Here is a 15,141-nt window from a genome sequence, read left to right as displayed (position 1 = left end):
GGCCCATGCGCCACCGCGCGACATCTGCCATGGATGGATCTTGGAGGTCCACCTGTATGCTCTCATCGACGAGCACGAGCAGGAACGACGACAGCAACCCCAGGCGAACCTAGGCCACGACACCCTGCCCCTGCTCCGTCGACGCCGCCCTGCTCCTTCCCTGCCCACCGCTCCGCCATGCTCTTCCCCCGCCTCGGCCCCCGCCCTGCCCTGCTCGGCCCCGGCCCCGCTATGCTCCGTTGTAGCCCCGACTCTGGCCCCTCGCTTCCCTTCCGGCGACGGCCACAGGAGCCAGTGAGGGCGGCACGTGGGCAGGTGCGGCGAGCGGTTGCCTCCTCCTGATGGCGCAGGGGGGCAATTGCTTTTTCATTTCAAGATTCAGGGGTGTGTATGACATTTGTTTGCCAAGTCAGCTTCTTACAACCCGGTCCTACATGTCAGAAAGTGATTAAAGGGGCCAAATCATCTGATCAGTGCTTTTTGCAACGACTTGACAATTTTTTTGGTGTTTTCTGCAACGGATTAACAAGTTAGTGATTTCGTGTAAACCTGCAATAGTTTAACGAGTTAGTGATTTCGTGTAAACCTAGCCACAAATTTGATGGTTTTTTGTAATTGACTCGGTATTAGGAGACGTTCTCGTTGACCGGAAGACGCTCATGGTGACTCTGTAAAATCTCTGTAAAATCTCAAGGTGCTATGCCGACTCAGTCTTCGGTGATGCTCATATGGATAAAGTATGCATGCGTGTGTTCATAGAGATGTGAGTGTCTTGCTCTTGATTTCATTTGATTAATAGGATACACCATTTTCATTGGGTCTCTAGGTCAATGTTTTCTTCCTTTGTGGTGTGAAGGATTGGTTCCTATCCTCCATCCTACTATATTCTTACAAACTAAAGAGGTCCACAGGATTTTTTCCTACAAAATTCCTATCCATTAGAATTCCTATGAACCAAAGAAGGCATTAAGGGTAACCAAAGTACTAGGCCTTGAGGGTTTCTAAAGGAGTACTGGAGTTGCTGTAATGGAAAATACACACAATTCAATGCGAAATATAGGCAAGTTTCAGACCGAACGACAATCATGCAAAGAATCTGGATTGTTTTGTGTATATATTAAATACGAAAACGTTTAAACGCAACAGGTTTGAACCAACATATCATCTACATGGGAGCCTTGCGCCCCATCCCACGGCCAACAGGTGGTCAGCAAACCAACATCCACCCAACTAGTCTGAATCCCAGGCAACAACATTTTCTAGTCATCTTCACCATCATACGGCAGAGTACCACTAGTCTCAACTCTCAATCCCCAAGGGCCAGGGCTCATCAACATCAGCCTGAAGCCAAACTAGAAGACGTCCGGGTTGTAGCGCCCGGGCATGGAGCTGCTCTGCTGGGCCTGCTTCAGATGCATCTGCAGCGCGTAGTTGTTGATCTGCAACACAAGTAGATTTTTCAGTTCAGATGTCATCAAACAGAAAAGGATGAGCGAATTTGACGAAAGGAGGGGGGGCAAGGCGAGGAGGAAGGGGGGGCGGTCATCACCTCAAGAGTCCTCAGCTGCTCCTGGTACTGCAGGACGAGCTGCTTCAGGCCCTGCACCTCGTGGCTGCGCTCGTCGAACTCCTTCTGTCGCTCATGCTGGATTGCCACCGCGCGCTTCAGGACCGCGTTCTGCGACAGGACGGCCGTCATCTGCTCCTTGAGCATCATGTTCTCCTGTTTTTGCCAAGAAAAAAAACAGGATCTTGTCAGGCATTACTGTTTCATCCTTATTAATCCTAAAGCTATTTATTTCCTCCTTAAATAGTTGATGGGTACCTGATGCAAGCTCTGCGCTGCTTCAGCTCCTGCACCCTCCAGTATGGACTTCGTCAAGGCTTCCAGAGCTCTTGATGCACGGGCCCGTGCATCGTCCATGTCAGAAGCATTTGACATCTCTCTCACAAAAAGATCGACCCATTCAGGGCCACTGTTACTTGGCTGATGGCTATCTGCGGCAGGTTGGTGTTGAGTAGCTGTGTCCACACCGCTGCTGGCAACAATACCTGCAAACATCAGCAAAATTGGTGATCTTGTCAATATGATTCCAAGTCTATGAAATTTAAAAAAATGTGGAAGGAAATACGTGAGATACGACTACTGTGATGCTCAAGTAGTTAATACAGAGCAGTCATGCAGTATGTAATGCAAGAAATTGAGGGCTTGTCCTACTGGATAGTGGATAGAGAGATGTGAACTGTTATTCTAAATGTGGTACTCCCTCCGTTCCCAAATATAAGTCTTTTTAGAGATTACACCACAGACTACATACGGAGCAAAATGAGTGAATCTACACTCTAAAGTATGTCTATATACATCCGTATGTAGTCTCTAGTGGTCTTAGAGGACTTATATTTAGGAACGGAGGAAGTAGGAAATAAGTGAGATACGACTACTATGAGACTCAGTAGTTGATACAGGCAGTCATGCAGTATGTAAATCAAGAAATTGAGGGCTGGTGCTACTGGATAGACAGATGTGAACTGTTATTCTAGATTTCTAGCCAATGCAAAACATATAAGAGTGGCAAAGGGTGTGGTGATCTGAATTGAATTGGATACAGTGCAATGTGTACTCCACACGTTCATATGACACAAATGGATCCACACATGTTATCTGTTTTGAATTGACAGCACAGACCTTGTAGAAATATAGAACAATAGAACAGAAGTAAATGCAACCTCCAGGGTTTCTAGATTTATTATACGATGATGATATTACTGCACTGCTTGGCATGTGTGGTAAGTGCAACTAGGATAAATGCATGAGCCGAATTGGATTTCCAGAGGAAGCACGATGTTGAATCTTGAAAATTGCTACCATATACCCTAGAAATGGAATAGCTTTAAGTGGAAAATGAACCTTCAACAGATGGCTGGACTGCTGTCGGCCCATTTTCAAATGTGGAACCAGTGGCCGACGGGTTAGCCTGATTTGACTCCATGAGGTGCAGCTCCTTCAAACTCTTGATTGCATCATCCAAATCATCTCCAGACGCTTCAAGGGCCCTCTCAAGCAGCTGAAATCATTTTGAGCAAGTATGATGAGCTATATGCACAGAAACAATAGCAAACATCTGCAAGTTTAGCCAATGGTACAGCGATCGAGCTCATAAACTACAAATGCAACTGAGCCCATAATAGTTATTCCTGGTCTACACTCTGCAAGGCATCCTTTGCACACGCAAGCACACACCATGCAAGCCATTACCCGCCTATCGTTGTATTCCTAAGCATGTACGTACTTATTATGTATGTGTCATATGTATCAAACTGAAGTAGACGTAAGCTTCCCAGGAATGCCACAATACTATCTATACTCATCAGTCATAAAGAATAACAGTGATATGTGTTCTCAATTGCATTATACGGAGTAGTAATTATTATTTTGTCGAACAAAGACCAATGCTTTCCCCCTCAGACCGGTTAGACGCAGGCCGAATCCAGAACCAACTTGTGTTCCTCTTCTCACCGCATCGTAGGGATGCCTTCCCCCCCTGCGTGACCCTGACTGACTGAATTCATTCAGATCGGGGGTTACTTGCACGCATCCCCTTACCACGTGTGGCAAGGAGACGAGCACGCGTGCGTACAGGTTGGGGATCTAAACCTCGGGCATCCAGGCGCCCGCCCGTAAACATCAAATCTCAAATCTAGCATGAAGGGACGAAGCAGCGTCTTCTCTTCCGTCATTAATTAAAAAGTTTAAAAAAAAAAGTGACGGAGCAATCCGCCGGAAATGGGGCACGAAATCGAGCCGGCGAATCTACGGGCGAACGCGTGGTCTGCTCGCAGCGCAAATCAGTCGGCGGAAATGGCCAGCCTTTCCGGCGCCGGAGGCTCGGGAAACTAGGTCGGACCGAAGCGGGGGGAAGCAGTAATGATACCTGGGGATCCATGGCTGGGAAGGCGGCCCGGAGCTGGCCGAGGAGCGCGTCCCGGCGGTGGTGGTGGTGCGCGTAGCGGGAGCGCTTGGCGGCGGGGCTGTGGTGGGAAGGAGGGGAGGAGGAGGCCTGTTGGAGCAGCAGGTCGTCCGCGAAGATGGAGGAGGACCTCTTGCCGCAGACTACCGCAGACATGTTGGTGGTGGCGCCGCCCTCGTCGTAGCCCTCCTCCCGCCGCGTCTCGCCGCCGTCCTAGTGCCCGCCGCCCATCCGTCCCTCGATCCGCCGCCTCCCTCCTCGTCCCCGGTCGTCGCTGCCTGGCCCGGTCCGGGTGGATGGGCTTTTGGGTTTGGGTTGGTTGGGCGGTGGGTCGGGGTGGACGGATCGCGACGGACGGCGGGCGGATTGGGGGGGTGGAGAACGGCGAGGAGGATGAGGCTCCTCCGTCTGACCCTCGTATATATCGGAGGGAGGGAGCTGTCCCTTGTTGTCTACGCTTGCCTCGAGAATTACTGCCTGCCTTTTTTTCCTTTTCCAGCGGTGGAACGCACCGGCGACGCGGCTGACGGGTGGGCCCAGAAGACGCGCTTTCCTGTTTTCCGGCGACGCGGCTGACGGGTGGGGCCTCCTGCGCCTTTTTCGGTCGGTCGGTCGCCGTCCCCTGCAAAGAACAAAGCCAAAAAGATCCTAAGGAAAAAAAAAACCAAAAGAAGAAGAAAAGAAAACCTAGGAGCGGGATGACGCGACGCCACTATTATCCATCCATCTCGCGATCGCCCGCTGCATCGACACGTACTCCATCCGTTTCTTTTTAGTCTACACGCGTGAAAGGTTTGGTCAAAGTCAAGCTTTATAAATTTTGACTAACTTTATATTAAAAAAATCAACATTCACAACATGAAATCAATATTATCAGATGCACCACGAGATGTATTTTCATATTATGTAATATTAATATAAAATATATTCATATTTTTTATATATATTTGATCAAACTTTACGTTGTTTGACTTTGACCAAATCTTATACGCGACCAAATCTTATACGCGGAGTAAAGTGAAACGGAGGAAGTACCTCATATTGCTTTGTATGTAGTCTGTAGTTGAATACTTAAAAAGACAAATATTTAGAAACGAAGGGAGTACATCATATGACAATTACATCAAGGTGCTTTACATGCAACAATTTCAATGTATTTCCTAAGTAGGCTTAGTAAATCCAGAAATTGCTTTTGGAGCTCGACCTCCATGGTGACCTTTAAATTTGAAATCGAAAATTCATGAAAATTCATATTTTTACATTTCAATTTTTTTGAAAAAAAACAAAGATAAGTGAGGGCGTAACATACATGTGTGTAAATTTTCAAAAAAAACATTACAATGAGTCCTATACAAAAAATGAGAAATCTTGGGCTTTTTAACACATGTGTGTAAATTACATTACGATGAGTCCTGTACAAAAAATGAGAAATCTTGGGCTTTTTAACACATGTGTGTAAATTCATCGTCTCACGCCATGTATTTGTCTTTTTTATGTAGATCGTATTTTAAGGTATTTCATCCTAAAAATTTACACACATGCATATAACATCCTTCTTTACTTGCATATTTTTTTAGAAAATTTTGAAACCGGAAAGTTTGAATTTTGTTTTTTTCAAAAGTTTTGAGCTCCATGGAGCTCGGCCTTCAAACGTCTGTTCTCTAGTAAATTGATGTTTTGAGCCTACCCTCTACTATCACGCTAGATTCGAGACTGGTTACAAGCACGGAAGGAAGTCGAAGACGCGTCACCCTCGTTATACTCCATCACGTGAGCCGACCAAACCTTGTTAACGGTAGACATTCGGAAGTCATCGTGCTAAGGTCTCATAGGACCAACACACCACACACTAGAACAACAATCGCCGCTTATGAAGAGAAATGTAAATCGAAAGAATCCAACTTGATCCGCCAAATACGAACATCCGCACGCTCTTCATCAATGCTAGAAGCACCATGAGGGCAAGGTCTGGGTGATAAGAGCCTTATTCCATCTTAAAAAAAAACACAAAACCTCATCAAAACTCGAAAGAAAGGAATAAAATCCCTCCAACCAATAAGGACCGGGAACCACCTCATCTCTATGGCTCTAAGGCCACATGAGATGAGGCAAGCCTACGGCTGCGTGGCGGGAGCCAGCTGAAACCTCGATGGTGGGTGCCCTTGCTCGGGTAGGAGCAAAGGGGTAGCAACCACTCCATGTAGTATAGAAAAGGCAAAGGAATAATCATCTACAGGGTACCCCTTTGGTCTCAAAGAATTTCCAAACAAAATTTAGAAGATCCTCAAATAAGAAAATAAATTATGTTTTAACCGCCACCCCGAGTACCGCCCCCCCCCCCCCCCAAGGTGTCGGCATACATGGTAGTAGTGCGACTGCAGGCGCCGCCATTGCACTCCGCACCTGTTAACATCGGGACTCCCCTCCGCCAGCGGCCGCATCAACTTGGTCCTTTGCATGGAACTAACTGAAAAGATTTCTTTCTCCAAGCGACCAAATAATAGCAAAGGATGAATTTCAAAAGATCTGACAGAAAATCATTTCAGCCACGATTGGTTTGGTGCCAAATGCCAATGTTTGACATTGTGTTAAATATTGCTACTAATTGGTTGGTTACCAAGTTGTCTTGCCCATCTCACACACATAATTGTCGATTTTTTACAACTATTAATGTTACCAACATTTGGCTAACCAAATTTTCTATATTTCTGGCACAAAACAGAAAACATAAGTAACTTGCCTCAGGAATTCAAGATGAAGCGCAAATCAGCAGGCACAAGAAGAACACAATTCTTTCTAAGTTACATAGTTTTTGTTTTCTTTAGAACTTCTCAGTTACAAAGTTGAACAGCGCAAATCCCCTCTAAAAGAAAGTTGAACAGCGCAAATCCCCTCTAAAAGAAAGTTGAACGGCGCAAAAACTCCATGGAACAGGATCGGTCTAGAGCAAACTCCATGGAACTGTGCACAGTTCCTGCAGGAGTTCTCACCTCACCAGCTGAAACGTCTATAGAGATACAACCATCATGGTATCACCAGCTCTGCAGTTACATATATATAGAAGCATGGCACAAAATGAGGAACTTGTTTTTTTTTTTTCTATCATTACCCACACCGAAAACCCCTCCCCATATATCCAGCTAAACATATATTATCCTCCCATGGATTTTTATGCCAACAAACAATAATACAACACCATGACAGTGCCGCCTCCACGACGCCGAAACCAGAGGGGGCAGGAGGACAGTGTGAGACCTCTCCTCCTGCTGTTACTCTGGCAGTATACTCATCATACCAACTCTCATCAGGCCGCATATAACTAGGGGGAGCTAATTCACAAGGGTATATACACCGGTGCTTCTATCTGTCCAGCAGCCAGTTGAGGACCGTCTTTTTCGGGACGACTCCATCGGCGTCCTCTTTCTCCGGCTTCGCGGAGGTATTTACAGCGCTGCGGATGACCGAGTTGAGGCGCATCCTCAGCTGCGCATTGTCGATGAGCAGGTCGGACAGCATCTTCGTTGTCTCTTCGTCGGTGAGGCTCACGTCTTCGCTGCCCATGGTAATTGAGGATTTACCATCGGAATTTTCGCCATCATCAGAAGAGCCCCCCTGTTCGTCGTCCAGTGCTAGATGCTGAGCCTACAGAGATTGACGTAAAGCATGGATTTTACCCACATTTCAAGTCATCAGAAGAGATGGTAAGCACAGTACTTACTAGTGATCTAAATGCTCTTATATTTCTTTACTGAGGGAGTACATTAAGATATCGAGATTGATTGTGCATGTTCCAGACTAGTAATTAGATGACAGATAATACATTCATGATCAACACTTGGAATAAGGGAAGTCTGGCTACAATACTTTCAAGTTAATGCTATTTCAATGACAGGCTGCATCTCCAAATCAAAAATAAGCAGCAAGTCAGATCTTTCTATTCTAATAATGCAAAAGCAGGACTCCATTGGTCCAAGTTCTTAACTGGAACTGGAGCTCAATTTACGACTTTGGCTTCTATACGAGAAGCTAAAGCTGGAGTTTGGCCAAGCAGGGCTTTCATGTCAAATGAAAACAGCCTACCAGAAGAAGAAAATTTACCTGAGCAACAAGAAGGCGTATTCTATTGTCTGATGTCGCCAGAAGGTCTAGTGCATCAGGCAAAGATGATGGATCAACAGTCAAGTTATCTTGTTCTTCTGCAAGAAATTTAGCACTACATTCTTGTAGACGCTCACGGAGCAGTCGGCATTCGTGAAGCATTTTTTCACGGGATGACTTCACACGTGCTGACCGCTGCTTCTCTCTATTAATAATCCTCTGGAACAAATGAGACAACTAAAATTTAGGGGAAAATAAACATTGATCACATGAAACTAGGATACTGTTATAACTGAACAGAAGCTTAAATTAGGGAAACATTAATGAGTTGGTATATTGACTGGTTAAAGGTGTAAACATGCATCACAAGGTTAATCTGGTAGCAGCAAGCCTCTACCGATGTTGAATATTGCTATTGTTGCAATTCTCAAAGGAGGAACGGATTACAAATTTAAGAGTACCTCTAGTTCAGTCTTCTCCTCAAGATACTGATTCAGCACTTTCTTCATCTCTCTTTGAGAATTCCTAAGGGACTTGACTTCTTTACCAAGAACCTTCATATCTGTTTTAGACTTTGCCTCAACTTCTCCAAGCTGCTGTTGCAAACTCTCAACTTCTTTTCGTTTTGTTTCAAGTTCTTCGACTAACTCTTCTCTATTACCACTGGCGGTTGCTTTCTCTGACTCCACACGAGTTTTCTCGTCCTGTCAGTAAATAGAGGAAGATAATCAGAATCCTCATAATATGATGAATTAAGAAATGCTAAGGCACAGGAACAGAGAAAAAAACTGACTTGTTCTGCCTTCAGGTTTGACTCCATCTCAGAGTACTTCCTGCGAAGCTCATCCATATCCCATTGCATCTGGGTAATCCTCTCTCTTTCAGCTAAGATAGCTTGCTGTAATGTGTCTCTGCCTTTTTGCTTTGTAGCTTCCAACTCACCCTCCAAGTCTTTTACCTGCATCATTAGTCATAAGTGACAAGGAAATTACCTAGAATCCACATAATAACTATATTAGGCCCAAGAAAGTCCACTGAATGCCAATGAAAGACGCATAAAAGCAACAAAATACGCTTTGCATGATACTGGAATACCAAGAGCCAGATTTACACTGAAGCATAATAAATAAATAAAAGATAAAAAGTGATACCTTTGTGGAAAGATATTCTTTGACCGCTACTTCCTGATTTAGGCGTGCTATGAGATCCTCCATATCGGTTTTTGCTGTCCCTATTCTTCTTTGCATGGTTACCAAAAGTCTACTCAACTTCTGTCTTTGATCAGTTGGAAGGATGACTTGGGCATCCATATCATACAAAAACTGCATATCTACACCAGCAAGATGTTCTGTTTGACTATGTCCATCCACACCACTTGGGAGATCCACGGGACCATCCCATAGGGAACTACTAGCCCCTGGAGTTGATAATTCACTGCCTCTCAAAGAACTCAAATCACTACCTAAACTTTCAGAAGAATCCTTCCGAGCATGACCAGGATTAGAATCACAATCCTCTTCAGATATTACTCCCTTGGAAGACTCTACTGAACCATTCCTTCCATCATGTTCTGGAAAGGCAAGACCCAGTTTCCTGCTTTTTGACCCACTACCAACATGCTGATCAGGCTGACCTAATATAGATTCTCCCAACACACCGTTACCAGTTACTCCTATCAGACTGGTACTACGAACATGTCCTGGGTTTATTTGATTGGACTCGGACAGAGCACCTGAACCAGGATCATCAGAATGGCGAGAAGAGTCTGTACTGCTTTTTACTGAAGTACCTGCTTCTGGGGGACGCTGATTCCAATCTTGGAAATCTGAATTCAGTAAAATGGAAGAATTATGATATTCATCATGCACAATTAAGACACGGATCAATGCACACTCATCATGCACAATTAAGACACGGATCAATGCACACACAGAAAAAAAATCGTCATTATTGATCTATGCACATACATGAGCGTGCGGCAGCTTCAAGTTCAAGAAAAGCAGCAACATGAGCACTTCTTGATAAGTCAATATCAGAAAGTAGCTTTTGCATCCACTCCTCCAAAGTATTCCTTCTCTGCAATCAAAACATTTTTAGAACCACAAGTTCAAAAAGCAAAACACAACAGAATGTAGCAATTAACAATGGGTACAGCTAACCTCTTCTAGAAGCAATCTGCTTGAATTTATTCTTAAGAAGGCATGTTTCGGTGGAGCAGAGGGGATGTCTTTTCTGGGAAACGCACGCTTGAGCTGAAATATGGGAGAATTGTAGTATGATGAGTGATGAAATAAACAAAATCTTGCATTATGGCATTATACAAGCTCATAGTTATTGTTTCTTCTATCAGGAACACATTAAATATGGAAATTATAAAATGCCATACAATTGTTATACTCAAGAAGTATGCATGCAATTGAATGCAAATGATACTGCACCAACTATCTGAATGCATATTGTGTGGGTGAGAAGCGTGAGAATCAAAAAATGCACTCCTGTGGCTTTAATATGCAAGACATGTAAAACAATAACATAGCAACAGTTGTATTAACTTACATCAGAACACAACTTTAGAAAGTCACTAAACCTTCGAAGAACTCCATGGCTAGAGCTAACGCCTTCTGGTGATTGTATACCAACATGTATCCTGTAAAACTGTCCTTTATGGGCATTAAAGAAGGGTCATGGAAAAACAGGAACATTTACATGAAGCAAGACCTCAAACAAATTTGCCTCCTAAGCCTATGGGGCCAAAAAAATAGAATAATGTAGCATGCAAGATATCATCTACAACTTTGAAATTCTTAAATTTAAGTCCATGGCTCCATGATATGTTAAATGTTATTAATACATCTACATGATATGAACTTAGATAGCCCTTAAGTAAAACTTCAATATAGGCTCGATAAATGCCAAACAAATTTTGTCTTTCTATTGATCTATCAAAGTTTTCTGGCTTGCATTCCCTCCTAGCTCATTTTGTTATAGCACGAAGTTTTAATACTAGCGACGTGTCATTTCCTATCTGCAGACCAGGCATGTAACAATATTGACTGACTAAAGTCCTGGAGTGGCATAAGTGAGAAAAACAAGAGGGTAAAAGATAAACGATACTCACAACTATAGATTTCAAGAAGTTGTCAGAGGCTACACCGGCTTCGGGTGTTTGAGCAATCCAAGAAGGTATCGTCACACAGTAACTCCAGCCTGTTTGAGGGTTATGTGGCCATACGGTGTTCCTTCCCTCCTGCGTGCAGGCAATAAATAAATATGAGCTCGTAAGAAGACTCAGATAGTGTTCACAGCATTCTGTCGGTAACGCCCTCATCTTTGCAACGGAACCTGTTCTGAAAAACAATTCACTCTTCATGCAACTTCCTAATTGCGTATGCACTACTAAATTCTGCTTATTAATTATTTTTTTTGCTTGGTTGTGCAAAGCAGTTAATTTCTTTCCTTTTTGGGTGGGAACAAATTCAATGCATGGAATCAGGCAAAATAAAAACGCGGAGACCGTACTGCATGGTGCGTTACTGCAGAGGATCGCAAGCCCTAGTAATGAGGGTCAGGGGCTCAATTGCATTAGCCAAGGTGTTTTTCAGTACAAAGGTGTTATTCAGTTGGTTGTGTAAGACCATTTCTGGCGAATGCACGGTAAGGATGTCTGTGGTTCAAACAGGGTACAGGCATGATCATCAGACAACACAGGCAGGCCTAAGAGGTCAACTTAATAGCACGCTCGGAATAATACAAGGAGAAAAGCTACATCTACCATGAAATGAATTGACCTAGTTATGCACTCAAATACAACCAGTATCAGATATAGGCTCGGCGTAAGCAAAGCTACAGCCCATTCAGGCTGATAAACTTCATGAGCCCAACTGGCTGGTAAAATTCATAAACCCAACTTGTTGAGATTCAGAGGCCAGAACCCTAACCCAGGGCAAGCTCCAAGTCACCGGATCAGCAAGCGCACGCGACATGGCAGCACTTAATTCGCCAAAATCCCAATGCAGATCCCCAGCCCACACACATTAAATTCCTCTGCTGACGTAGCCAGCTGCTGCCGCGGACCAGACGTCCCCAACGAAACCGAGCTGAAACCCTGCTCGCCGCCCACTCACACGAGCGATCGGTGGAGAGCAACCGCGAGCAATCCGGCAGCGGGATCGAGCACGGCAGCGCCGAATCTGACGCTCGCGGCGCGGGATCACGAGGCCCCCGGCTCCACCCGGCCGGCCGGCCGGCGCGGCGTCGGCCACCGGACGGATCAGAGCGCGGGCGGGATCGAGGCGGTCGGGGGATTCAGGAAGGGGGGGAGTGGATCGCGGGAGCTTACCCATCGTTTGGGGGGCGGGCTCCAGTCCATGCCGAGCGGCAGCGGCGAGGTGCCGTCGTGGCGGTGCTTCGGGGGGCTGCCCCGGGGCAGCCTCCTCGCGGCGGCCGCCGACGAAGACGACGACGACGACGCCATCGCCGGGCCCGCTGCCTCCCCCTCCTCCGGGCCGGTGGGATCGAGCTGGGGGCCGACCGGCGGCGGCCCCGAGATGGAGAGGGAGAGAGAGAGAGAGAGATTGGAGGCTCCCGCGGCGGTGGCGAATCTAACTGTCAACGCCAGCCAGTCCCAGACCCAGCAGCTTCTTCGCCGTGGCGTGGCGTTGGTGGGCCGGCCGGGCGTGGGCGTGCCGTGCGGTGCGGCTCAGCCTGGGTTTCTCAGCCCAGCCACGACCACGAGGGCTGGACAGGGATGAGGAGGTGGGGCATGGTTGCCAGACACGCCACGCTCACAAAGGAAGGAAAAAGAGGCAACTTTATTTTTCCTTTCTTTCTTTCTCCCCTTTCCAAAAGAAGCCGAAATCAAACACAACCCTACAAGAAAAGGAAAACACGGCCCGGTCCTCGCGTCGGGGTGGCGGGGTCCTTCACCCTCCCGGCCCCACGCATGCCGGATGCGCGTCGGTCGACGTTGCCGCCGGTGGAGCTACGTGCATGCCCTTGCCGGAACAGAAAAAAGGCGGCATCCACGGCTGCTCGGAGAAGAAGAAGACCCGACCCACTCCTACCGGTGTATGCGTCTCTTATCGCGTCGATGTAAGACCAGGCGGTAGCGATGTCGTTTGGGTGGCGCATGCTGGATGGGGAGCTCGGCGAGGAGGTGGCCGGTTCCATTTCCTTTTTTGGACGTCTCGCGGTTCGTTCTTCGTATTGGTTATTTGTTTCGTCTGTTTGGGTTCGGTTGTAATCGTTGTCCGGTGACTCGCGGTCGGCTGATGGTTCGCTAGACAAATACTTTTTTAAAAAATTTCAACAAACTCTTTGCTTATTTTTCGTTGTCAATTGTTGGAATGCTTAAACATATCTCTGGTTAGTCCTTTAATCGTGTCTAAATTTTTATGTTGTCTTGTGAATAAAGTCCAGAAACATCTTTTTAAGTCCAGCTTATGTTTGTGGTGTAAAGCCGTAACTGTGAATGAGGCCATGTCCGATGTCTCTCCAGCTTGTGAACATAATGAACTCATAGGCACGGGAGGGGCATGTAGATTGTGCAAAATGCCAAACTGTAGCTGATATGGTCTATAATGCAATGAGTACGAATCTGACATGCCATGGCCTTTCTCGTCATGCTTGTCTCTTGAACCGTTTGGGTATTCCGTCACAAGGCTACACCACCACCAATCCTTCTTAACATCACCTTGGAGCCTCGGAAGATGCCAAGCTTTGGATCACCGCAGGCGCGAAACACCTAGGGCATACAATTTTCAGTGAGTAATCGCCATGACGTGTAATTGAGTGTGTTGTAAAACTCTAAATCATATTCTCTTTTTATTTAATGGATAGGCAAAATTTATGCTTCCGTTTTAAAAAAGTGTGGACTTAGATACGAGGCCCCATGTCACTCGGGGCCCAAAACACATTTTTGCATTTGGTACTCTATTGAACATCTAGAAATAATTTAAATATAATTCAAAGAATGGGTCAACTAGAGGTAGTTTGCACACATTCCGTTGAAATATGCATTTTGCAAAAACGCGGGTACAGTTGCACTTTTGTTTGACCGCAAACTTAAGTATCACGTGCTTTCTCGTTCCACCGTGCAAAATATAGGTGTAGAAATTGCTTTGCATCATCTATGGGAATAATGTATTAGATGGACGGTGCTCTATGACAGCCCATTTGCTACTGGCATGTTGCCTGAATCTGTATCTCATGTTAGTCCATTTCTAGAGATATCGCAACCCTAAGGCGGAGATGGGGGCGCTGGCACGAGCCGCAACAAGGCACAGAGCCGATGGCGGGTCGAGCCTGAAACGAGCCAAAGTGGAGACGGCGAGACTAGTCATGACATCTCACGCGGAGGCAAGGCGAGGACTTGATAGGTGTAGGTGAGGTTTTTTTTAACTTGCTTGGATTAGACAGTGACCTTGCCATATGCGAGGATGAGGCGATGAGCGGTAGAAAGGCGCGCCCATCGCAACCGAAGGAGAAGCATGTAGGCGAATGGTCGAAAGAGAAATGAGGGAGGAGGAAGATGAAGGGAAGGGGGGGTAGGAGGAAGTGGGAGAAAAAATTGACCGAGTCATAAACAACTTACATATAGCCACACTCCTATGCCGCATGTATTATTGCACAAGTCATATTTGTTAGTCCACTTAATCGATGACTTTTATCTCAAGAGCTTAGAACATGGTTAAAATATGGTCCGTTGATGGCTATATAAAATTATCATGTCATCTATAGCGATTATCTATATGCACTCATACAACAATGTGAGCTATAAGGTTGCCTATTGTACATTACTACTTTGTTTATCTTCACTCTATCTCTTTCTTCATATTTATTGTATCTCTACTATTAAAAGGGATCTGCCGTCTGTCGTGATGGTTCGACCTGCAGCGATCCCCCTTCTATCGCTGGAGGTCCTCCCACCCATGTTTTCCTCCCATAGATTTTTTCCAACCCTCCGAAAACCAAATCTCTACTATTAAAAGGGGATCTGCCGTCAGTCGTGTTGGTCCGACCTGCATCGATCCCCTTCTATCGCTGGAAGTCCTCCCACCCATGTTCTCCTCCCATA

At 45.8% G+C, this 15,141-nt stretch overlaps 2 protein-coding genes across 2 annotated transcripts; both read right to left on the bottom strand.

Moving 5' to 3' along the window:
- Window positions 1-1,086: 1,086 nt before the first annotated feature.
- Window positions 1,087-4,424, bottom strand: LOC123409059. The gene is made up of 5 exons (XM_045102048.1): window positions 3,933-4,424; window positions 2,909-3,065; window positions 1,826-2,052; window positions 1,550-1,723; window positions 1,087-1,439 (listed from the first exon to the last, which is right to left on the bottom strand). The coding sequence occupies exons 1-5, from the start codon at window positions 4,122-4,124 to the stop codon at window positions 1,353-1,355; spliced, it is 837 nt and encodes a 278-aa protein (XP_044957983.1). The 5' UTR covers window positions 4,125-4,424; the 3' UTR covers window positions 1,087-1,352.
- Window positions 4,425-6,995: 2,571 nt separating this feature from the next.
- On the bottom strand, window positions 6,996-12,843 carry LOC123407502 (PX domain-containing protein EREL1-like). Its single transcript, XM_045100645.1, has 10 exons — window positions 12,406-12,843; window positions 11,185-11,313; window positions 10,623-10,721; window positions 10,226-10,318; window positions 10,034-10,142; window positions 9,218-9,891; window positions 8,860-9,024; window positions 8,528-8,770; window positions 8,067-8,285; window positions 6,996-7,610 (listed from the first exon to the last, which is right to left on the bottom strand). Exons 1-10 carry the CDS (start codon window positions 12,538-12,540, stop codon window positions 7,329-7,331), a joined length of 2,148 nt encoding a protein of 715 aa, XP_044956580.1. The 5' UTR covers window positions 12,541-12,843; the 3' UTR covers window positions 6,996-7,328.
- Between the last annotated feature and the right edge of the window lie 2,298 nt (window positions 12,844-15,141).

Source organism: Hordeum vulgare, chromosome 7H (genome assembly GCF_904849725.1).
Source record: "Hordeum vulgare subsp. vulgare chromosome 7H, MorexV3_pseudomolecules_assembly, whole genome shotgun sequence".
NCBI lineage: Eukaryota > Viridiplantae > Streptophyta > Magnoliopsida > Poales > Poaceae > Hordeum > Hordeum vulgare.
The sequence above is the reverse complement of the archived record's forward strand: the minus strand, read 5'-3'. Positions and strand labels throughout refer to the sequence as shown.